The sequence below is a fragment of the Aquarana catesbeiana genome, linkage group LG02, assembly GCF_042186555.1.
Source record: "Aquarana catesbeiana isolate 2022-GZ linkage group LG02, ASM4218655v1, whole genome shotgun sequence".
NCBI lineage: Eukaryota > Metazoa > Chordata > Amphibia > Anura > Ranidae > Aquarana > Aquarana catesbeiana.
This window is the reverse complement of record NC_133325.1, coordinates 125,154,341-125,180,061: the sequence shown is the minus strand read 5'-3', so window position 1 is coordinate 125,180,061 and position 25,721 is coordinate 125,154,341. Positions and strand designations below refer to the sequence as shown.

General features: G+C 42.1%; 1 protein-coding gene across 3 annotated transcripts in view; it reads right to left on the bottom strand.

The window, feature by feature from the left end:
• The window catches only part of SACS (sacsin molecular chaperone), a 143,193-nt gene that overhangs the window by 78,721 nt on the left and 38,751 nt on the right, over window positions 1–25,721 (bottom strand). For all 3 annotated transcript variants that reach the window (XM_073613437.1, XM_073613436.1, XM_073613438.1), the window contains exon 3: window positions 10,024–10,174. In XM_073613437.1, the coding sequence (XP_073469538.1) occupies window positions 10,024–10,174 (151 nt within the window). The remainder of the gene's footprint in view (window positions 1–10,023; window positions 10,175–25,721) is intronic.

The following is a 25,721-nucleotide window of genomic DNA, read 5'->3' as shown; positions in this document are numbered from 1 at the left end:
TTCAGTCCCCCTTAAATTTTTCACTCTTTGTTAAATTGCAGCCATTTGCTAAAATCATTTAAGTTCATTTTTTTCCTCATTAATGTACACATAGCACCCCATATTGACAGAAAAACACAGAATTTGTTGACATTTTTGCAGATTTATTAAAAAAGAAAAAATGAAATATCACATGATCCTAAGTATTCAGACCCTTTGCTCGGTATTTAGTAGAAGCACCCATTTGATCTAATACAGCCATGAGTCTTTTTGGGAAAGATGCAACAAGTTTTTCACACCTGGATTTGGGGATCCTCTTCACACGATGGACCCTTGAGTAAATCAGTCAGGTCAAAACAACAGTTTCCTTTAAGGGTAGTAACTAGTGGGATTTTGATCTCCGTGGATACACACTGCTATTACATGCCATTTATCCTTAGCACTGGGGCAAAGTGCGTGATTTGTAAGTACATTTTACTCTTTTTAATAAAATGTTCTGAATATTTAGAGAGCACTAGATAGTATTGCTTTTATTTCATGTACTGGTCCTGGAGTTGATGTTGTATGCCATGTGAAATTGCCAACCACCGGCATCCTATCCGACACTAGTGTGGGAGTTTGCTGACTTACTACCCTTATGATAAGATGCCATCAGGCACTATGCAGTAAGACAACTAAATGGCGGCAAACCGCCATTAACTTCAGACATCCCAAAACCTTACACCATGCCACCTGAAGGGTAGAAATGGTTTTACCTTATCCCAAAAAGGGAAATAACTGGGCATCCTGTGATAAAGGTTTAAAGGGCTTCCACCCTGGTAGTCACTGCATTAGCTGTAGGAATAAGAGGGAATTACCCACTTCCTGCTTTTCCCTCCATAATGAGCATACCCGTGCAGGGGTCTTTAGAGACTGGGCTTTGCACAAGACAGACCAATGCTCTGGACCAGTAAAGCATCCTGCAACTAACTCAACACACTGCACGACTTGCCAATGGTAATCAGGATGTAGTGCAAATCAACATTACAGGCCAGCCCTGCATCTTTCACCAGGTATGGTCCAGGTACAATCCCCTCCAAGGATCCGCTGAGTCCATCGATCCAGAAGCTGCATGAAGAGCTTTTAAGAAATCATCACAGAAAGAAACCATTCACAGGGCAAGAGAAGGAAACCTTCCCTTGAGAAAGCCTGTGTCCTGTACTGCAAGAAAAATGTGAATTTTAAAAAGTTTTGGAGATCCCTAACAATTTACTCTGTGCTATACTGCAGAAATTTTTCTAAGAGGATTTAGTTGTACTGTAACAGTGTTAAATTGATGAAAGACAACAGTTAAGCATCAATTATCACTTGGTTTCAAACTACAGTTCATTGCGGGGTACGGAAACACTGGCTGAAATTCAACATGGGTAATTCCAAAGACACTAGAGCTCTAGTATAATCTCCGTGGAGGCTCTTGAACTAGAATACATTACTCAGTCTCTGGCGGGATGCCATAATGTTCTATTTTATAACAGCCATCAGTGGCTTCCCTGTGATCTGGAACAACTGGGAACAGGTGTCCAGTGCACTGGAGGTCATGAAGAGGAGACAGAAAACCATAACTAATTAGGGGATTGTTAGATGGGGCGGCATAGTTTAAAGCTGAACTGCAGGCAAATGGCTAAATACACTATTGAAATTCATATATGGGAGTTTTTTTGGCTGCCAAAGGATTTGAATTTGAGCCCACCCTTGTGATTTACAAAGCCCTGATAGAAAACACAGTCAGCCCAGCAACCTGACTCCTCTGCTATCTAGAATCCTCCTTCTATGCCTGGCTACCCTATATTCTCTCTTCTGAAAATCCCCACTATGATTCTCGGGGAACTTCAACATCCCTACTAATACTAACACTAATACTAACTTCTCAGTCTAACCTCCTCCTTTGACCTGAAGCAATGGATACATGCTTCTACTGACTCTGAAGGCAATACCCTTGGACCTTGTTATCTCCCACCTATGCACTCCATGCAACCTCTCCAACTATCCTTACCCTCTCTCTGATCATTACCTTATTAGGTTTCAGGCTCTCCCTCTTCTCCACCTCCTCTCCCTCCAACCGCCTAATGGTTACCCGTAGAAACCTACGCTATCTCAACCCTTCTCTTCTCTACTCTGCTACTGACCACCTCTATGACAAAATCGCACCCCTGTCCTGCACCAACCTAGCCACTTCTGTCTACAACACTTCACTTCTAGCCTCACTGGACACACTGGTCCCCCTCACTACACACAGAATGAGGCCACGTCCTCTTCAACCTTGGCAAACAGATGACACTAGAAGTCTGATCACAGCCATGCTCTTGAGTGCCTGTGGCCTAAGTCCCAGAAAGATCTCAGCCAGTATAACTCTGCTCTCCAAAAATAATACAATTCCTCACTGCCAAGCAGACCTATTTAATCTCTCTCATTAACACCTTATCATCCTGTCCCCGTCAACTCTTCTCCAACTTCAACTCTCTACTTCGTCCTCCACTGCCTCCACCCACCAACTCACTCACAGCCCAGGAGATTGCCAATCACTTCAAACAGAAGGCTGATACAATTCGTGTGGAGATCTCTACTGTTCAGATACCCTCCACGCTCTACACTTCATGCCCGCAGAAACAATCGTTACTTTCCTCTTTCAACACAACCACTATAGATGAGGTTGCTAAACTAGTTGCTAACGCCCATCTTACCATCTGCCCTCTGTATCCTGTTCCCTCACAAATGTTATGTTCACCCTCTAGCTCTATTCTACACTTTCTAACCCACATCTTCAATCTCTCCCTCTCTTCTGGCATCTTCCCCAACTCTCTAAAACAAGCACTTGTCAGCCCCATACTTAAAAAGCCCTCACTGAACCCATCCAAACTTAACAACCTACGCCCCATCTCCTTGCTCCCCTTTTTATCCAAACTTGCTGAACGTCTGGTCTAAAACCGACTGAGCGACCACCTTGCTGATAATAGCCTTCTTGATCCCCTTCGTCCTTAACACTTCACAGAAACTGCTCTGCTAAAACGAACAAACGATCTACTAACAGTCAAAACCAATGGACACTATTTCTATGCTCCTACTCCTAGACCTCTCTGCTGCTTTTGATACGGTTGACCACCCCCTCCTACTCAAAAAAACTCCAGGCTTTGGTCGACGTGACTGTACTCTTCGCTGGTTCTTTTCCTACTTATCCAATTGTACCTTTAGCATTACTTACAATCCGACCTACTCCTCTTCACTTCCTTTCTCTGTTGGGGTCCCCCAAGTTTCTGTTCTTGGACCTCTCCTATTTTCAATCTACACCTCCTCCCTGGGTCAGCTGATAGCCTCCTATGGCTTCCAATACCATCTCTATGCTGACGGCACTAAAATCTATTTCTCTACACCTCAGCTCACTCCTTCAGTCTCCTCACGTATCACTAATTTACTATTGGATATATCAGTCTGGATGTCACACCACTTCTTCAAACTTAATCTATCCAAAACTGAACTTATCAATTTTCCTCCCCCACTTGCCCCTTCCCCTGATCTTTCTGTCAAAATCGATGGCACAACTATAAGCCCATCCCCACATGCTAAGGTCCTAGGTGTAATACTGGACTCTGAGCTCTCCTTTAAGCCCTACGTCCAATCACTGTCCAAACCTTGCCGCCTCAACCTCCGCAACATCTCCAAAATATGCCCCTTTCTAACCAATGACACAACAAAGCTCTTAATTCATTCCCTGGTCTTCTCTCGCCTCGACTACTGCAACATGAATGATGCTGCCAGATTGAGCCACCTTACCAATCGCTCTGTGTCTGCTACTCCTCTCTGTCAATCCCTCCACTGGCTCCCACTCACCCAACAAATTGAATTCAAAATGCTAACAAATACTTACAAAGCCATCCACAACGCTTCCCCCAGCTACATCACTGGCCTAGTCTCTAAATACCAACCTAATCGTTCTCTTCATTCTTCTCAAGATCTCCTACTCTCCAACTCCCTCATCACCTCCTCCCATGCTCGCCTCCAGGACTTTTCCAGAGCCTTTCCAATCCTATGGAACTCCTTACCCCAATCTGTCCGATTATCTCCAACTCTATTAGCTTTTAGACAATCCCTGAAAAGCCTCTGCTTCAGTGAAGCCTATCCCTTCCACACCTAACAACTGTATTTTCATTTTCTCCATCTTGACCCTTCCTTCTAAATCGTCAGTTCTAACGAGCAAGGCCCTCTGATGCCTCCTGTATTTAATTGTATTGTAACTGCACTGTTTGCCCCATGTTGTAAAGCGCTGCGCAAACTGTTGGCGCTATATAAATCCTGTATAATAATAATAATAATACCTGAGATTAGACAGTGAAGGAGTAGAAAAAAGACTGATAAGGTAATCTCTCTGCTCTATCCTCTTGCAAGCATGTTGTTTAAAAGCAGATGTAATTGAAGGATACCCGATTGGCTCAGAGTCTGAGTTCAGTAGGGGCATGCTAAGGCCATCCATACACAGTGAGGATTTCTATCCTGCAACCACGTGTTGAACGAATTTGAACGATTCCCCCAGCAACACAAGCAGTATTGACAAGGGAATACCTCCTACCGAGCCATTGTCCGGCAGTGAGGGGGGGCTGGGGCAGGGGAGAAGGGGAGCATCTACGCTAGGAGAAGACAGTGATTATTGCTAGTGGCTATAGCAGCAGCTAGCGATAATCATAACAGAATCTGGCAGGCTGGTTGTTCCGAGCGCATAGTATTTACATCACACACATGATGCTTCCCAGGAAGTGCGCTCATGGGCAGTGGCAATAGATGAGAAGTGAGCTGCAATCAACCGAACCTGAAGACGCCCGATACAGGGACGGATGAGCCTGAACAGTTTGACAGACTATGCACAACTGAATGTGGAAGTGGTGGTGCGACGGAGGTGGTGAGATTGCTCCATGTGCGGTGTTCTACCCGACACCCTGTCCCACTTTGTACCGGCTGGCCGCCTCCCCCCGTGATTGGGAAGCAGCCTTCACATACCGCTCACAGAGCTCATATGTCTGGTTATTGGTCGCGATTACATCTGTTATGAGTGCCGATTCACGCTTTGATAGAGAGTCAGAGACTTGAATAAGTACCTCTTCAGTAATTAACTGATCACAAGACACTCTGAACCATCTTTCTCATTTTTGCTTGCCCTTCCTTACCTGACACGCTCCATTTTGATATTAACCAGCTCTAATGGATATTTGCAGCATTGATGCAACTGTTTTGGTTGGCTAACCTTAACTCTTTATATAAACATCCACTTTGGTGAACTTGCTGCAACCTGTACTTAGGCTCTTTACATCAGTGCCTTAGGAGTGTATGACAGTGTGTATGGGTGTATGCGCAGCTGCGACAATCCCGGGGTAGACAACATTGTCTTTGTTAAACAATTTGTAATGGTTGGTGGTGGCTCAACATTTTGCCCAGATTTTTTTTATTTTTGAATTGTGTTATTGTCATAATAAAGCTGAACTAATTGACCGTGGTGTCCCCCTTTGTGACTGGCTTGGATTTACCCACCCCCCCCCCCCCCCCCCCACACACACACACACTTTTATTGTATGTGTTGGTTTCAGTCACGGGGACTGCACTGTCTATAAATCATATTGAATGGTCATACAGCTAGGACAGTTAACCGTTTACTACTGTCTGCAATTATGCCAGCGGTTGATCCAGGTGTTTGTTTTCAACTTTAGTTTAGTTGTACTCAAGTTGATTGATCGATCCACTTAGAACATTCAGCCTGTCCATTAACGGTTCAAATCTTGGTCGGTTCCTGCTGAACAGGTCAAGATTCAAACTGTGTATGGGCGGCCTTAGTCTCCATAACTGCAGCAAAACTGTTTTTTTTTCTTTTGGTAAAGAAGAGTTAAAGCTGAACTATAGGCAAAACTTTTTACATTTTGAAAACAGTAAGGTAAGGGTATAACCCCCCCCCTGTCAATTTTTTGCCATCTGTGTCCCAATGGAGAGGTTTCCCTTCTTTTCTTGTCCCATAGCCAAAACAGGAAGTGAGAGAAAATCCCTGCAAATTAAGGGAATCCATTGTGCCCCTGCCCCCCAAGTTCACCAGAACTAGTGTCCACATTGGAAGATTTCCCCTCTATTACTTTACTAGTTTTGCCTTTAATTATACTTGCATAACATTTTAATCAGGCTTTTATTTCTGTAACCCCATTGGGGAGATTTTCCCCCACTCCCGTACAAGAAATGGGGGATTCAGTTGTCACCAGGAGAGGTAGAAAGGGACAGTAAAAAAAAACACTGTCCGAGCAAAAGGTCAATTTTGCACCACCTTCAGAATGCTGCCAAACCAAATCATGTATCTACTGTACTTGTACTGTCGCCCAGAGATGTGGTGGCTGCATAAGTTTTCTTTTTAAGGCTTTTCTCCCCTTTATTTGCACCTGGTAATCCAGCCAGTATTTTTCAAAAGACCAAGTTGTCCAGCAATAGTGTCTTCTACATAGGGATCATACAGCATGCAGTTAGACGATGAGGTATTCTGCTATGTGGCTGCTTTATAAAGAAATTAAGGGTGCTCTTCAGGTGTAAAGAGGACAGGGCAAAACATGTCGGGGCTGAGGCCTGGATGGAGTTTAGGCTGAGGCTGCTTCCACTCTTTACATGAGGCTTTTGTGTGATGAGTGGCTCCTGGGATGTCTTTTCCTTCCTCAATGCTTTATACAGAAATCAAAACTGAAAGACTTTGCACACCTTTTGTTTTGTTGTACCTGGAGCGTGGTAAACTAATGGTTCAGTTGGGCTTTTAGGTTGCAAACTCTGAATTCCATCCCTATGTCTCCAGCAAAGCTATGACTACTTTGTAATCAAGCTGCAGGAGGCACTCTATCTATCATGATGAATTGGAGAATAAAAGAGCAAGGGAAACCTGTCTGCATGGCTGACTGAAAGCCGAATGGGATAGTGGTGACTACAAGAAGCATGTTAGGACAAAGGTCAAGCAGGAAAATCTCAAATTCACAAAAAAGATATTGATAAGATAGAATGAGTCGATAATCGGGCAACAAAAATGGTGAAAGGTTTGAGGGATAAAATATCAGGAGAGGCTTCAGGAACGTAGAAATATCCAGGGAATAATGGAAAGGGAAACTTCAAAACTAAACTAATTATTTTTTTTATTGAAAAGTAGTAATACTTGCATTGGATATCCAGCTTGGGACAAACCTAGGTCTATACTCAGACAAAAAAAAAATAAACAAATAAAAAAAAATAAACTTCATTGACCTCTTGGCCCTTTTCTGTAACTCATCTATGTTTCTAGAAAATGAATATAAAAACATCCTAACTTTACACTAACAGCCCTAATTCAATACTGAATTATTGAAACTGATACAACAGTATTTTAAATGTGGAGATGTCCATTTAAGAACATTCCCAGTTGCAAGACTTATGCCTCGTACACACGATTGGACTTTCCGACAACAAAACCGTGGAATTTTGTTCGAAGGTTGTTGGCTCCAACTTGTCTTGCATACACACAGTCACACAAATGTTGGCCAACAATTACGAACGTAGTGATGAATTAGACGTACTACGTGGTTTTACAGCTCGTTAGCGCCACCCTTTGGGCTCCTTCTGCTAATTTCGTGTTAGTAGAAGTTTGGTGAGTGTTGATTTGCGCTTTTCTTTTTGCATTTTTTATTTTGCGCTATTATTATTCTTGATATCACTTTAAAAAAAAAAGCCTTTGAAAATTCGTTTGCAATAACTCCATCAGTATCACCAGCAAAGCAGCTTCATTATTATCCCATTAAAGAAGAAGAGAATGTGCTCTGCATTTCGAGATTTCATAATTTGCCACGTCATGAATGTTAATTCTTCATTACGAACGCTAGTTTACAAGACTGGCCGCTTCTGCGCATGTCTGCAGCAGTGTACTTGTATTCACCTCAATTTCGGTGCTTTTACTATGGATCCCATAATGAGCATATGTGAGGAAATGCTCCTGATGTTGCTGTTGATGAGGCTGGAAAGACGTCGAAAAATGCGTGCGTGGACCAGAAACCCTAACCCTAATCCTAACCCTAACCGGAAACCCTAACCCTAAACTTGCTCCTTAAGGGGAAATCCCTAACCATAACCCCCTAACCCTAATAGGAAACCCTAAACCTAACCGTAAACCCAAACCCCAACTTGTTCTTCAAGGGGAAAACGCTAACCCCTAAACATAATGGGAAACCCTAATCCTAACCTCTAAAACCCTAACTGAAAACCCTAAAGGGAAACCATAACCCTTACCATAACCCTAAACTTGTTCTTGTAACTTGTTCTTCAAGGGGAAAACCCTAACCATAACCCCCTAAACCTAATGGGAAACCTTAACCCTAACGGGAAACCATAACCCTTACCATAACCCTAAACTTGTTCTTGTAACTTGTTCTTCAGGGGGAAAACACTAACCATAACCCCCTAATCCTAACTGGAAACCCTAACTGTAAGCCCTAACCCTGACCTTGTTCTTCGAGGGGAAAACCCTAACCATAACCCCCTAACCCTAATGGGAAACCCTAACCGTAAACCCTAACCCTAACGGGAAACCATAACCCTAAACTTGTTCTCGTAACTTGTTCTTCAAGGGGAAAACCCTAACTATTGTCAAAGCTACCTAGAATTTAACATGTTTGATCAAGTCGGGGGTGAAGCTCAATGGTGGGGTCATCTGGTTGAAATCTAACAACATATAGGTCAAATTCCAATTATACTTTGGCTTATAGCAATGCCAGTGGTGTATTGGATTGGATCATGGGCTCATTATGGGTATATAAATGGTCTATGAAGCATAGCAAGCAATTACAAGTTTTTAAAATATTTTTTTAGCGGTTTTTCATCATTTGCTATTATTTTAAATAGGGCAACTTTAAAAACGCTTCTAAATGAAAACGCGGCTAAACGTCAGTGCTGCGTTTAGCGGCGCTTTGCATCTGAAACGTTGGAAACTTCGGCGTCTGAACTAATTTTTTTGCCTTTAAAGAAAAGCCTCTAAATGCAACTGCCTAAAAACATCATTAAATGAACCTGTGTACATGTACACATAAGATAACATTGGATGAGTTCAGGGGCAGCTCAAAAAAGCAGCCAACTGCTTCTGAACGTCCGTTTACCAACAGCAGTGTACATGAGGCCTTTACATATTCTTAACGAAAACGTGCCAAAACTCAAGCTACAGCTTTTACATGCGTTTACAAACAGTTACAAGGATTTGGCATTTCAAATGCCTCTGAACGTCCGTCCTAAACCCATTTTTCTTGCGTTAGAAAAAATGCTTCTAAACTCAACTGCCTAGAAACAACTATAAACGACAACATTGTGTAGAGGAGAGTTCAGGGGCAGCTGAAAAAAACTCCCAACCGTTCCTAAGGCCCCATGTACACTGCTGCTGCTAAACGGACGTTCAGAGGCAGTTGGACATTTTTTTCAACTGCCCATGAACTCATTCAATGTTATCTTATGTGTACATGTACACATGTTCGTTTACGGTCATTTTTAGGCAGTTGCGTTTGTTAGGCCTTTTTTTGAAGGCAAAAAAATGAGTTCAGACACCGAAGTTTCCAACATTTCAGACGCCAACTGCGTCTAAACGCGGTAAATTTTTTTTTTCTTTTTAGAAACGCGGCATGTAAACGCGGCAAAACAGACGTTTTAAACCTGGGTTAATATCTGTGAAGTTAAATCGTTCACGAGAGGTTGTAAAAACGTCCCGTGTACATAAAGCCTAAACATCTGTTTACCAGCAGCATTGTACATGAGACCTAACTTGGCCAACTCAACGCACTCTAGTTAGATGGCTTGTCCTGAGATACTGGGGTCTCACTGTACAGCAGTCATCTTCAACATCATTTTTCAAAACATTGCCTTCTTGAGTTCAGCAAGGCCACATGAACCATGGTAACCTTTTATCCAACACACAAACCTGCTTCAGCTGTGGAAATCATAGAACACGACTATCAATATAAAAAGTTTAAGATATACGATTGTTTTGCTACTCACCTCTTTGTCGTGGAGCGAGACACGCTGTTCTGAGACAGGAAAATTAGTTTCTCTGTAGATAAGCTGCTTGATGTCCTCCACAGCTGCTGAAAGGGGCACCTCAAATGTCCTACAACCAATATAGTCATGTAGGACTGTTACCCTGACCAACCTGCCAAGGCAAACAGAGTAATTAAGTGTCATAAATGAACATACAAGACCAGATTTATATTCTCTAATGAATGGACAAGGCATCTTCATAGCACAACGATTCAAAAAGGTATAATAAATGTTTATTGAACCCAAATACACACAAACATATGAGTTAATATAGATTTTTGAATCCCTAACCTACATATGGTGTATAAAATATGGTTGCTAATAGCAATGAGACCAAACAAAAAACAACACTACCCATGCACACAAAACAGACAAGAGGGTCCTGGACTTGGTGGTATGGACCTTGATGAATTCTTGAACGTATCTAAAAGTTTTTATGATTTTCTAAGTGAATCTAGTTACTGTTTACTGTAAAAGACTGATAATTAGAGAGCCAGGTGGCACCATGAGTTCAGCATATGATCATCTGCTGTCATTTCATGGAAACAGATGGAGGAGTAACTGATCCCAGAGACATCTGTCACTAGTACCATGGCCTCTGCTCTGTGAGCAAACATATCCCCTATACACGACATCCAGGAAACATCTGATAGGAAATAATGTAGGCCCTTGCTTTCTTCATGGGACAGACCGGTAGCCAAGTGGCAGTGCTGTAAATTGCAATGTGGCGTTATATGTCCAAATCTTACCAGGTGCAGAAACTGGCTTCTCTGGGCAATCTTGTAAATTCATTCATTCCAAAACATACTAGTACATTAACGTGTTTCTACCTGGCATTATACAGCAGTTTTATCACACCCCAACCCACACATGTGAACACTCTGTGCATTGTGGTATAATAGCGCAGAGAGACATTCGAAGTAATACAGATCGTGAATTCATACCACATGTACGCATGCAAAAGCCTGTAAACACACTTAAATGCACCTAACACATGTATATACGATTAAGTGCATTAATCCCAATGGATATAAACGTGTCTAAACAGATGCGTTTTTCCTGACAGCATAAACAGTGACAGTGTTCACATCCATGCAATCCAATTCAGCCAATTGCACTGCGTTCTGCAACCCGTTTTTGTGGTGTTGTTCATTTAATACTGACACGCTCAGCGGCATGAACAAAGTGCGATTGTGATGTGGTGCCGGAAATGCCAAGTAATCACTGCAAATCCTGCACCGCATCAGTGTGAACCTGGACTTAAAAAAAATAAATAAATACACATTTCTGTACCTGCAAAAAATGTGTGCATTTATTTATTTTTTTTCCAGAGTCTGCAGAGCATTGCACTTGCGATCAGCAGATTGCGGTTGCAATGCCAGGCTCCTGCAGACACTCAAAGCTGTCAGCCTGTACCTCCCATATGGGCAGACAGTTACTGAAGAGCAGGAAGAATCAATGAACTACAAGGGCCCACATCAGAACCTTCGCATTTCAGTTAGAACTACAAGCTGTCTGCCACAGTGGCAGAGGGGACTTGCAGTTCATTTAATTTACAGAACTCTGTTAATGAATGAATGAATGAATGAATGACACGGCTGTGTTGGCAAAGCCCTACACAGCCACGCTTTTTTAAATTGTTACAGCAGATGCGGGAGAAGGTCCCCCACCTGCTGTCACGGGAGGGGGATCATTGGAAAGTGCGGGCAGGTGCTTTTTAGTAACATGTTACATCCTAAATACTGGTGTAAGATGTAACATGTTACAAAAGGTGAACATATCATTTAAACTGTCAGCAGGATGACCACAAGTGAGGGAAAATGTTCAACAGGGAAATGGAAAACTATAAAAGGCCTACTTTGCCACAAAACAATTAAAAAATGTATTGCTGTCTATGTCACGGTTTTCCTGGCTTCCTGTTATACACACCCTGCTCAACTGGCATCCCACAACTACCCCCAGAAGTCTCCAGATGGCATAGGTATAAGCAGGTCTCAACAGTCCAGAAGCATCACTTTCCATCTGGCGAAACCCTTCACACTGGAACTGTAAGTTAGTGGAAAGTTTTCCAATGGATCCTAGAATAACGGCAAAGGGGTTCCAATCATCCCTCATCCAATTCAAAAATAAAAAAAATAAAAAATATTGGTTGAATATACACTTTATTAAAGTGTTACTAAACCCAGGACCCTGCATCCACTATATCTGGTCTCCTACAGAACATGGAAATGCAATCGTTTTAGTAAATATAAACTGCTAAATACCCTTTTTAATCAACACTATATAGCAGTCTTGTGACTTCTATCAGTGTCCGGTTAAAGCTTGTAGGAGGAGTTTTCATTTTCCCCTGACCCTCTGGACAGTGCTGTTCGGCCTGTTCTGATCACATGTACTGTCCCAAGGGGAAAAAAAAAAAATCTCTCTAGCAATACACACCAAACTGAGCATGTGCGGCCTGACTCCTAATGCTATATCAGTAGATGGGTTGGAGTTAGTTAAAGAAGAGGAGGAGCCTTTATACACAATGCAGAGGATCAACCCCTTAGGTTCCACAGTGAGTATAACAAGCATGCTTTACTGCATATTAGGGTTGCAAAGATACCAGTACTAGTATCGTGCTGATACCGAGCATTTGCCAGAGTACTTGTACAAATGCTTTGATGCTTAATCTGATACCTGGACAGTCAGGGACGATCGGTGGGGCACTGGAGAGGAGTTACAATCACCGATCTCCCTGTATAGATTTCAATAAAGCAGCTGACAGCCACTTCTCCTCTCTCTCTCCCTCTTGAAATATATACAGGGAGATCGGTGATTGTAACTCACCCCAGTGCCCTACCGATCTTCTTTGACTGTCCCCCATATCCTCCTCCAATCCCCCTCTGTGCTCCTCGGTCCCCCTCCATCCTCGATCTGTCAGGATGGAGAGCGGAGGAAGGAGCCGGTAAATCTGTCATTTACCGGGTCCTTCCTTTTCCGAATGAACAGAGTCAGTGATCACTGACTTAATTCATTCATAACTGTCACTGATCATCATAAACTGTGTTTCTGATGCTTCAGTTTATGAATGGAGATAAGTTTCTGTCTCCTGTCCATTCATCTTTAGTGCAGCTGAGGCTGCTGAGAAAGGTACTGGGGAATCTGTGTCCTCAGAACCTTTCCCTGTCTCAAAAGAGATGTCAGGGGTTTGTTAAGACCCCTGATATCTCACAAAAGTCACCCCCGAACAGGGCGAAAAAAAAAAAGAATTGTAATAAATAAATATTGAAAAGGTTAAATTGTTAAATAATAAAAAATAAAATAAACACTGACAATGTCCACTCCCCCCTTCCCCCAAAGAAAGAAAGCTATGTAAAAAAATAAATAAATACTGACACAGTCCACGCGTCACCGGTGCTGCATATTAGTGCCACTGTCACATGACATACAAAAAAAGGTATCCCAAAAACAGCAGAATGAGGGTGCCTGGCTCAGTGTGATAGTAAAAGCAAGTAACACTTTATTGAGATACTCTTACATAAAAGTATCTTGCAAGCTGCACACAGGGTGGATGTGGATCACCAATCAAGCAGTCAGCCGTCACAAGGGATGAGAAGACCACTGTGGGGATAAGCTCAGACCTGCCATATGGAGATGTATAACCAGTAGTGTCTCCAGCTTTCAGCATAAAAAAAAGTATCAGTAATCAGTATCGGCGAGTACTTGGAAAAAAAAATATCAGTGCTTGTACTCGGTCTTAAAAAAGTGGTATTGGTGCAACCCTACTGCACATGCAGACTGATTTTACTGTTGTGGTTTTAGTAACACTTTAAGGCTCCTTTCACACTTCTGCGACTCCAAAGTTGTGCGATTTCCATTGTGACTTTAAATTGGAACTTTGGAGTTCAACTTGAATGCGACTTTGGTTGTTGACTTTGACTGTTGCACAATTGTCGCATTGATAACATTGAGATGCAATTTTTATGTGACTTTTGAGAGTTTACATTGCAGTCTATGGCACTCAAGTTACATGAAAGTCACAAGTAGTGCAGGAACCATTTTTAGGTTGCTGCAACTTTAAGTCGAATAGATTTGAACAGCTTCCTCTGAAATACATTGGCTCTGACTTGTCATGCGACTTCATGTATGCAAGTGCGCACAAGTGTGAATGGAGCATTAATCATTTTGTGCATCTGTATTTATTTTAATTCAACTGGTTTACAGTAGAACTGAAGGCAAAACGTTTTTTCCATCTTGGATAGCGTAAGGGAAGGTTATAACCCCTGTCAGTTTTTGTTTTATTGCCATCTGTGTCCCATTGGGGAGATTTTCTTTCACTTCCTGTCCCACCGCCACAACAGGAAGTGAGAGTCAAGAAATGTCAGCCTACATATTTTCTCATTCCATGTTTCCTTGAAAACTCAGAAGGCAGTATCTCAGCATGGAACTGGCTGTGGATTCTATGAGGGATGACAATGCAGCCTGAGGTCATATTGGCATCCATCTGTGACCAGTCATGGAGCTCATCTCATGCTACATACACTCAGTGTTCCCTTTAGGCATTGCTTTGTTAGAGATCCTCTAATGTTCATCAGAAAACAATGAGGAAAACATTAAATCATCAATCGCTCTGTCCACGTTTTTGTGTATGCTTTGTGATGTGTTTAACTCACATACAGGGCTGGGAAGGATGCCAAGAAGAATAAAGTAGGTATTTTCCATCACCCATTAAAATGGTTACTCTCAGAGCCCTATGTGGTTTTACACACTAAGTGAAGTCATTTCACTATACATGAGTCAGTAGAGTGTGCTGAGATTCTCATTAGTTACTCCATGGCCAGGAATGAGTCAGTCATCGGCAGCCTGGCATATGTTACACATTTCATTCAGCTCTGAAGTGATCTGCTCAGTTCCAGCTAGACTGGAAGTTCTGTTAGTAACTACTATTACTTAAAGTGGAACTCTACAAGGAAACTTTTACACTGACTTGTGCTGTGGACAAAAAAAGCTACCTGTACTTCCAGCACTGCAGGTATGTATGAAAGCTGTGGCTCTCATTCAGGGAAGCGATCCCGTTTATCTCCTTTTCTTCTCCCCGATCCATTCACAAAACACCTTGTATTCTGCTAACAGATTACAAGCATGATGGACCACCTAGCAGCCCGCTTCGGTACCTCCGCAAAGATACAGCTTCCTCCACCCTGGAACTAGGTATTAGAGCTGAGAATTGCACCTAAGAACTAGACAACACTAGCTTAGGTGCAAACTGGAACTCTTTACAGTAAATCCTTACATAATATATACCACACAAGATCAGGTAAGAGCTTGATCACATTATCCTAAACATTGCAAAATACCCAGACAGTTCGGCACCAGTATTCAAGAAGACCCAGGGCTGTCCAAATCCCATTAACTAGCTTTCCTTTCATATACATCTTCGCAATGAATTTCAAGTTGGCACAGACAATCATGACTTTCATGACTGTTAAATGTGCTAATGTCATTTTGCATTATATAACATGCCAGGGCCCATAGTCAGTAGACAAGAGGCTACCCTGCAGACCACTCCAAAAGCCACTGTCCCGGTTGGGTCTGTCACAGCAAGGTCTTCTGTGAATGGACAAGGGGAGATCCTGTCTTTTACCTAGAACCGGATCGATTATCCTAGATCAAGTATCCTAGATCCGGATTGCTGAAGTGTAGAGTAAAAATCCTAGTTTCATTCATAACGAAAAGTAAAGCCAACACTGCAGGTATGAGAGCTATGAGAGCTCAGCTATCATACAGTGAAAGGATCCTGTCATTCACCCATTGTTTCCTCTCCCCTTGTCCATTCCCAGGACACCTTGTATCCTGTGAATAGAATAAAAGCTTCAGCTTCGGTTCTGAAGACACGACTCACTTGTTTCTGCAACGCAACTCAAGTACAGTAAAACCTTGGTTTGAGAGTAACTTGGTTTGAGAGCATTTTGCAAGACAAGCAACATTTTTAAATAAATTTTACATAGTCAGGTTGAAAAAAGACAAGTCCATCTAGTTCAACCATAAAAAAATAAAAAAAAGAAATACAATAATAAAAAAAAAAATAATATCCTACAAACCCAATCCTATACCCACAGTTGATCCAGAGGAAGGCGAAAAACCCCAGCAAAGCATTATCCAATTTGCTACAGCAGGGGAAAACAAAATTCCTTCCTGATCCCAGAGAGGCAATCGGATTTTCCCTGGATCAACTTTACCTATAAATGTTAGTACCCAGTTATATTATGTACATTTAGGAAAGAATCAAGGCCTTTCTTAAAGCAATCTACTGGGCCAGAACCACCTCTGGAAGGAGTCTTTTCCACATTTACACAGCTCTGATGCCCCGTACACACGGTCGGACTTTGTTCGGACATTCCAACAACAAAATCCTAGGATTTTTTCCGACGGATGCTGGCTCAAACTTGTCTTGCATACACACGGTCACACAAAGCTGTCGGAAAATCCGATCGTTCTAAACGCGGTGACGTAAAACACGTACGTCGGGACTATAAACGGGGCAGTGGCCAATAGCTTTCATCTCTTTATTTATTCTGAGCATGCGTGGCACTTTGTCCGTCGGATTTGTGTACACACGATCGGAATTTCCGACAACGGATTTTGTTGTCGGAAAATTTTATCTCCTGCTCTCCAACTTTGTGTGTCGGAAAATCCGATGGAAAATGTCCGATGGAGCCCACACACGGTCGGAATTTCCGACAACACGCTCCGATTGGACATTTTCCATCGGAAAATCCGACCGTGTGTACGGGGCATTACTGTGAAGAAACCTCTTTTGACTTGATATACAAGCGATGTCTTAATATAAGAGTAGTGTAAAGTCACAACCGAGTATAAAAAAGAAGAGAGGCGCCTCTAAGTGGTAATATGGTTACATTTAATGAAGGTACAACATTTAGCAACTTATATGGTTAAAAGAGGCACATCTAAGTATGCAGGCATCCGGGGTAAAGCTGTTCACATAGACCATTCTCCACACCACCATTGACGTCATCCCTTCCAGGCTGCGCTCCACAAGCCCTTCAAGCCTCGCTTTCAGATCGCTCTACTGCAGGGTAGTCTTCCCGGTCACGACTGAAGACTGACAGTGATTAGCGCCGGCGGTGGACAGCTTTACCCCAGATGCCTGCATACTTAGATGTGTCTCTTTTAATCATCAACCATGTGGGTTGCTAAATGTTGTACCTTCATTAAATGTAACCATGTTGCTACACTTAGAGGCGCCTCTCTTTTCTTTTATACTCTGTAGCTCCTGCTGGATTTTTCTTCTAATCTCCTTGTGGAGGCGACCATTTGTGGATGGACATTTTATGGTTACACAACCTATCACATTGCTAGAATATTTTTATATGGACTATAAACTGAAGGATTTATGAATAAATGGTTGTGGAACGAATCATCTGAGATTCCATTATTTCTTATGGGGAAAATTCGCTTTGATATACAAGTGCTTTGAATTACAAGCATGCTTCTGAAACGAATTATGCTCGCAATCCAAAGTTTTACTGTATAGTGTGACTTCATGGCAGACCTATCTTAGAATATAAATGCTGCCTTATATGGCATCTCCTCTGCATTACCAAGAAGAGAAGTTTGATTAAAAAAAACTGTTTTGATTGTAAACAGAACTTACATGTTTATTCAATAAGGAAGTGCAAAGCCAAATGACTGCAAAGGAAGCACACCAGGCCCTAATAACCAGATTTAAAGCCCAATTGAAGGCAAGCATTGTTACTTGTTATGCAGTCAAGATGAAGAACAACCACAAAATCTGGAATTGTTTATTTTGATTCTTACGAAGTGTATGCCTTGTACTGTAAAAGCTGCTCTGTGTCTGCAGCATCCTGGAGAGCCAAACCACTGCTCTCACAAAACACAGGGGACTCCAGAGGTCCAACACTTCCCTTCTGCAGTGCTCCAATCTCAGGGAGTGTAAGTGTTGGTAACTGGAGCATAGTGAAGGAGGTGTGTGCTTTCACTAGTATAACTACAGTAAAACAGGGACCAGACTGGTCTCCACATGTAGCTGCTCTTATCAATTGCTTATTTTGTTCTTTGTAGTGTATAAAGGGAAAAATCATCTAGGGCAGTGGTCTGCCAACTGCAACCCATTGCATGCTTTTATCTGGCCTTTGGGGCACTATTCCCACCCCCCCATCCCCCACTGCTGCGGATAGGCATAGTTCCTGTCACTGACACCAACAATGGGGCATTAATCCTTTCACTGACACCAATTATGGCACAATATTCCTCCCGTTGATACCAAATGATGGGGCACTAATCCTCCCATTGATACCAACAATGAGACACTATTCCTCCTGCTCACACCAATGTTTGGCACTATTCCTTCCATTGATACCAACAATGGGGCACTATTCCTTCCATGGATACCAACGATGGAACACTATTACACCTCCTAATACCAATGATGGGGCAAAGACCCTTTGATAAAGTCAAGTGTTCAGTGACGATACGCGTCAGGGAAGAGCCAGGTGTCGTTACTTCCGGTCGCGGCCGAGACCAGAAGTACTCTGCTGTTTGCTGGATTATCTGATTTTAAACTGTAAGTTACTCTTTGTTTTAATAAAACTCTTTTGGGAAATAATACACGATGGAGCCACCCTCTTATTTCATGTGATCACCGTATCGGTTAAGCCTGGAGTCACCCCCAAAAAATCCGCTATTGTTGGGACAATCGCTGGAAATCGATCATTGTGCTGGGATCTGCTGTTTTCCATACCGAAGGCTTGACTCGACCCGTAGAGGTCTCCATCTGAGGTGAGAGGCTGGGGGAATCGTGTGGCACACCACGGATATTATATAAGTGATTGGAGGAATTTGACACTGATCGAAAGTTGTTTTTGCACACGGATTTTATTCATGTACTTATATATGTGTACTAATTCATATTAGTGTTTATCACTTGTTGGACTTTGTTTTTTGAATTTCACCTTTTACACTCAAGGAGAACAGTGGATTTTTTCAGAAATTTTTATGTTATATGTTTTTTTATGTCATTATATCATTAGACTAGGATTGTCATATTTTTTCACTTGATGCACCTTATATACACACTGGATGTTATTTTAGATTGCTGTTTGAATCTGTGGCATTAGTGTACTTTACCAGTGATCTAGAGAAGATTTGTTATTTTTATTTGCACTTGCCTATTCTGTTCTACATGCTTACTTGTCAGGTGTGTGAGCAGTTCTATTTAGTATCTATATAGATATTGATTAATTTCTGCACTTTAGTTAGCGCCACATACAGTGGAACCTCGGATTACGAGCATAATCCATTCCAGGAGAATGCTCACAATACAAAGTACTTGTATATCAAAGCGAGTTTTCCCATTGAAGTCAATGGAAACGAAAATAATTTGTTCCGCATTGACTTCAATGGGATGTAATACCTCATGCGGCCAGAGGCGGGGGTGCCGGAGAGCCTCGGAAATGGCCAAAAAGGCCCGAGCACACTTCGGCTGACCTCAGCAAACCTCAGAAAGACTCCATTCACGAGCCTTTCCGAGGTTCGCCGAGGTCAGCCAAACTGTCCTCGGGCCTTTCCGTGCATTTCTGAACAGCGACGATCGGCTCCGGCACCCCCCACCTTAGGCCAAAAGCAGTACTGCACACTGCTTTGGCCTGAATCCTGCTCGTTTTGCGAGACAGCACTCGCAAACCGAGTTAGGATTTTTAGAAATTCAGTGTTCGTATTGCGAAACGCTCGTTAACCGCGTTACTCGCAATCCGAGGTTCCACTGTACTTCACTTATTCATAAATGATGGGGCATTGTTTAATTCAACTGATTCCAGGACATTTTCTTCTCTCACTGGTCACAGTCCAGCCCCCCCCCTAAAGTTTGAAGGAGAGTAAACTGGGCACTTTTTTAGAATGTTTGGAGACCACTGGTCTAGGGACACGATTATAGCAAAAGTTGAGACCTAAAGTAAATCGATAACTAAAACATCATACTTATGAGTACTGAGTATAGCACATATTCCACAAAAAGAAAGTGATTGCTAAGCTTTCTTGTAGATAATGCCATTGAGACACTCTGCCCCAGGCCTGCATTTATTGCTGACACCTGCCCACTGTGGAGAGCACAATATACTATCTCTGTATAATTCTTCAGAATGTGCTTCTACATGCAGGGTAGCCGTGGGTCACATACACAGCAACAGGTAAAAATTCATGGCTATCTATGTAAACTGGGCCTGTAATTTATAGCACTCCATGAACATTATGGTTGAATATTGGTTCATCCAGAGTTGAATAAAAACTACTGAAAGTAGTTAATGAGGTTTATTTACTAAAGGCAAATTCACTTTGCACTACAAATGCACTTGGAAGTGCAGTCGCTGTACAACATGCAAGGAAAATAAAAAACAGCATTTTAGCTTGTACATGATTGGATGATAAAATCAGCAGATCTTCCCCTCATTTCATATCTTCCCCTCAGATTTACAGCAACTGCACTTCCAAGTGCACTTGTAGTACAAAGTGGATTTGCCTTTAGTAAATCAACCCCAATGTCCTTAAAAAGAAAAGTTCTAAGTCCTCATGCACACGGACGTAAGAATTTATGCATAAAATATACTGGATTATTGTCTGCCAGAACTTGACAGAAAAAATGCATGTATGGCCGCTTAGCATAAATGCATTCCACTGGTAGGAATATTAATTGATTCTGGCCACTGGAATACATTTACGCTCATATTTATGTGCGTTTATGCACGTACACAAGTAAATTATGCCCATAAACTCCGATCAGAACACACATGTGGTGCGTTTTTTTGCCTGTCTTCTCCTGTTTTCCTGCCTGTAAACGCCTATGTGTGCATGGCCACTTAGGCTAACATAGAGGTGCATTTACAGGCTTAAAAAAGAACCCCCACTGATTGCTGTATAAGCAGCATGTTTTAACCGCTTTGTGCATGAGCCTTAATAGTTGGTGTCTAGCTTTGCAAAAAATGTATAAACTGCTGTTGATGAGGACATTTCTTCCAAGACAAAATAAAATATAATATATATATATATATATATATATATATATATATATATATTTTATAACCTTAAATAAACAGAACTATAAATACAAATCAAAACGAATAAACTAATAAAATAATTGCATATGTGAATAATGGTGGAAAGCAGAAATGGCAAAATCCAGTTTCCACTGCCAGAGGATGCTGCCTTTTAAACTTGATTAAAAGATAAAACTGCCACAGGCCAGAAATTCCGAAGTACCTGGTTCCATTAGACCTGGTTTACCTGCTCCTGGGACTATAATGTCCTACTTGCAGGTGACAAGTAAAACTGACCCCCCTCCTTGACTTTCCAACTTTCCTTCATTCAAGACTTTTCTGTGGCAGCTCTGGGTTCCTTCCCCCCGTCTGCTCGAGTGCTGGTATGATATATATCAGAGTGTTTGGTATTGGGCCGACCACAGGCCTACACAGTTTACACACCCCAATTCACAAAACTGCACTTGAATTAAAGTACAACTAAAAGACAAAACTTTTTTTTTTTTTTAGTTAGTGTTGGATAAAGTGGAGATGGATTAGAACACCTGGCAGTTTTTATTGCCGTCTTTGCCCCCATAAAGGAGATTCCCCCTCTCTATTTGTCATGTTTACTAGGGTTGCACCTTTACCGATAACGTATCGGTATCAGTACTGATACTAAGCATTTGCGCAAGTACTCCGATACGTTTGGGGTGTCATTTGAGCTCATACAAAATGATTGGACTCAAATTGCACTGCAAAGAATCACATGTGATTTAAACAGGAATGCGGTGCCAAATCACATGTGGTTTCCCCCACCACTCCTGTGTGAACCCAGGCTTGTCATAGTGACTTCAAACTGTTCACATAGAAGCGATGCAAGAAACTGCATGCATTTTGGACAGAAATCGCACCACATTCCTGTTCAAATCGCATGCAATCGCAGTGTGATTTGAGCCTATTCATTTTGTAGGAGTTCAAACTGCACCGCAGAGGCATAATCAGTATCAGCGAGTACTTGGGCACAAGTATCTGTACTTGTACTCACCGATAAAAAATAAAACAGTATCAGTTTACCATTATCATTGAAAGTGAAAGTAAAAGAAAATCCCAAATTTTGGGTTGTCCCCAGAAAAGTAATAGAGGGGATATCTTCCTATGTGGACACTAGTACTGGTGACCTGGGTGTCCCCCAGAGACTCCCTAATCTGCAGGGATTTCCTCTCACTTTGTGGTTTGGCTATGGGACAGGAAGTGAGGGGAAATCTCACCAATCACAGATGGCAAAAAATAAACTGATAGGGGTTGTGACCCTCTATCCAAAATGAAAAAAGAAAAAAGTTTTGCCTATAGTTTTATTTTAACTGTCAGACCTGTTGCCTCTTACTGTATGTCATGTGGTTGTATTCAATTTTTTGGTGTCACAATTTGTTCTTTAAAAAAAAAAAAAAAGTTGTCAATAAATTGTCACAGACCAAAAATGAAGACCAATGTCACCTGCACAAGGGGAGCTAGCAGCAGTGACTGGTCTTTATTACAGGAAGCTCTGCACAGAGGCAACATTTCTCATTGGATTACTGTACGGATCTGGAGTAAATACACAAAGAATTCAGAAATCAAAAATATACTTAGACTCTTGTAATTAGAAAATATTTGCTGATCCTGGAGTTTATCATTACTGTACTATATAGAGAGACACCAGAGGGGAAACCAAGAATTTGCTGCTCACCCCTTGAAAGTTATAAACAAGAGAGAGGTTCCCCCAAAATGGGGTTTTTAGGCAGCACAATGATAAAGAAAATCAAATTCAGTATCAAAAATATAACAAATTTATTAAAGTATACCATAAAAGTTAAAACAATGAGCTCCAGTGGGGGGCATTTGAGATAAAATGTACATTACATATTAATAGGCTGAACATATATTGGCAGACATATATTCACAACAACACTCGGTAGCATGAATATTTGAACCTGACGCGTTTCAACCCCTGTACTTGGGGTCTTCTTCAGAGGATTGGTCTGCTGAGAAATATACATAGATGAAAATTGATACATGTAAATAAATTACATTAGTATAATGGTAATTACATTCACCATGTAGAATATGGATACAATAGTAATAATTTACCCAGTAATATATGTTCGGCAAAAAGGAGAACGAGGCCTCCCATATGGAGATCCCTTGGAACGACTATCCTCCTGTCCCCCCCAGGAGAAGGACACCGGGCACCCCTACCGCCAACCGCGGTTCAGGCCGGGGTAGTGAAAGCAGCGACGTGGCTTGCGAGAGGTCACACTCCTGGATACCACCCACCAGACTAACAAAAACAACCAGGGAGCACAGAGGATTACACCTGTGAGGGTAATCAAAAAGTTCCTCATAATAAACTCAGTCATTTACATGGTACTGATTATATGTCCAAGAAGGGACAAGAAAACAAAAATTATATATATATATGAAATTTTCCAGAGGCAGTATAAGGTATGGGCAGCACCTCAGTGTGTGCTCAATGTGATGACGATCCGTGTGAAAACGTGAAATATAAGAAGACCAAGGTGGAGTGAAAAGGATGAAAAATAGGTAATGACTAGTGAGGACTGAGTGTAGGAATATGGTGAAAGGAAGTGAATGCACCGAAATTGCTGGGAGAAAAGATGTGGAAAAAGAGGGGGGAAAAAAGGGGAGAGAAAATGGGAAGGGGGAGGGGGGGGGGGGGAAAGGAGGGGAAGGAGGGGGGGGAGGTTTGGGGTGTTTGGGGGTAAACAGGGGAAGAAAAAGAAATTGCACAAAAAGTTAAAAAGAATTAATTACCTCAAGGGGTACTAAAGGACACGTGTTTAGGCACTGTGTTGCCCCATATACAAGACTGGTGCCTGTTAACCAAACCCGGGATTGGTCATAGGGTATAGCGGGCTCGGTGGATTGGTATCCCACACTGAGTCCACCAGTCTGAAAAATAGGTAAACATCAAAGTGTAAGTTGTAGATAACGAATGGTGGCCAAGTCATTGTACAGCAAGGCCACTATAAATAAACGGGGGTCAATGCAGAATCAAATAATATTCGCATGAGCCCCCATTGTATAGGACAAAAAGTAGTGCCTAGACAAGGACCAAATACGGAGTAATAGAAGTGATACTTACTTGGTGTAAATTGAAAAGTGCCTGCTGTTCACCAGGGAGGAAAAGAGACTGAGGATGTGCTGCGAGTATACCTCTTATATACTGCCTACTGGGGGTGTGTACTCACTTATGATCAATCCAGGTGTGTGCGCCATCCCTGATTGTTCTGCGGTGGGCGGCGTGACCGCCATATAGGCAGTCGAGCGTGGCTTCCCCGGCATTCCGGAAGAGCATAGCTCCGACTCAGCGTCACTCTCGTCGAAATCTCGCGATGCCGATGACGTCATGCCGCACGCGCGGGGCCCCGCGCATGCGCAGTGGCGAGCGACATCCGAGAGTGTTCCGGAATGCCGCCGGCAAGGAGGAAGTAATCCCCAATACAGCGCCCGGTGGCCATTCGGGCATCCAATGGGGAAACATGGGGGGGAGGAGCCACCTATAGGGGCCGGCTCATTCCCCCCCCCACCTTGCCGGGAAGCCAGATCGCGGATCACCCCCGATCCTGAGATGGGGGCGGAGACAGCACCGCAGGACTCCCTCAATCTGGAGGGGAGGGGGGGGGCAGTTCCAAGTGGAAAAGAGTATACAAAAAACGATTGAAAAATTGTACATAACATATATCTGTTGATTCATAGCAATGTCATTCATACTAACATTGGCATGTATATCTATACGTAAGGAGCATCAGTACAGGAGGAAAACTTCAAATGCATATGTTGGCATCTACATAACATCCCGATAAGGGAAAAAGTGATAATGGATAAGTAGGGTATATGAATTGATAACACATACTAATATAATAGAATATCCAATTATTAAAAGAGATAACCGGGGAATAAAAAGCATAAGAAAAAAGAACCAACAAAAAAAAAAAAAAAAAAAAAAAAAAAAAAATAAAAAATATGAAATGAAATAAAATAGAATAAAATAAAGTAAAATAAAATGAAACAAAACAAAATAAAAATAAAACAGAACAATAAAGGGCAAAGCTTATTGTCACCAATTTTTGTGAGCTATATATAGTTTCATTGGAAACTAACTATTGTGTTTTTCCAGAAACGAAACCCTTTAAAAAGGGGGCAAATGAGATAGCCTCATTGAGTCCTGGGAACGAGGTGGAATTAAGCATAAAGATCCACCTCTGTTCGCGTTGCAACAAAGTTTTGTTCCAATCGCCGCCTCGAACGGGTATATGAACTCGATCGAGTGCGGCGAAGGATACCTTAGGCATTATAGAGTTGTGGATTTCCATTACATGGCGTCCAAGGGGTAAGTATGGATTACTAATTTGCATATGGTAGATGTGTTTTGATATCCGCTGATGGAATTCTTGCTTGGTCTTGCCCACATAATGCGCTCCACACTCGCAGGACATAAGGTATACCACCCCTCTTGTTTGGCAATTGGTAAAATGCCTGGGTTTAAAAATTGACCCATTTGGAAGATGAAAAACCTTTTCACGTCTAATATATTGGCAATACGAACAGTGCCCACAGGGAAAAGATCCC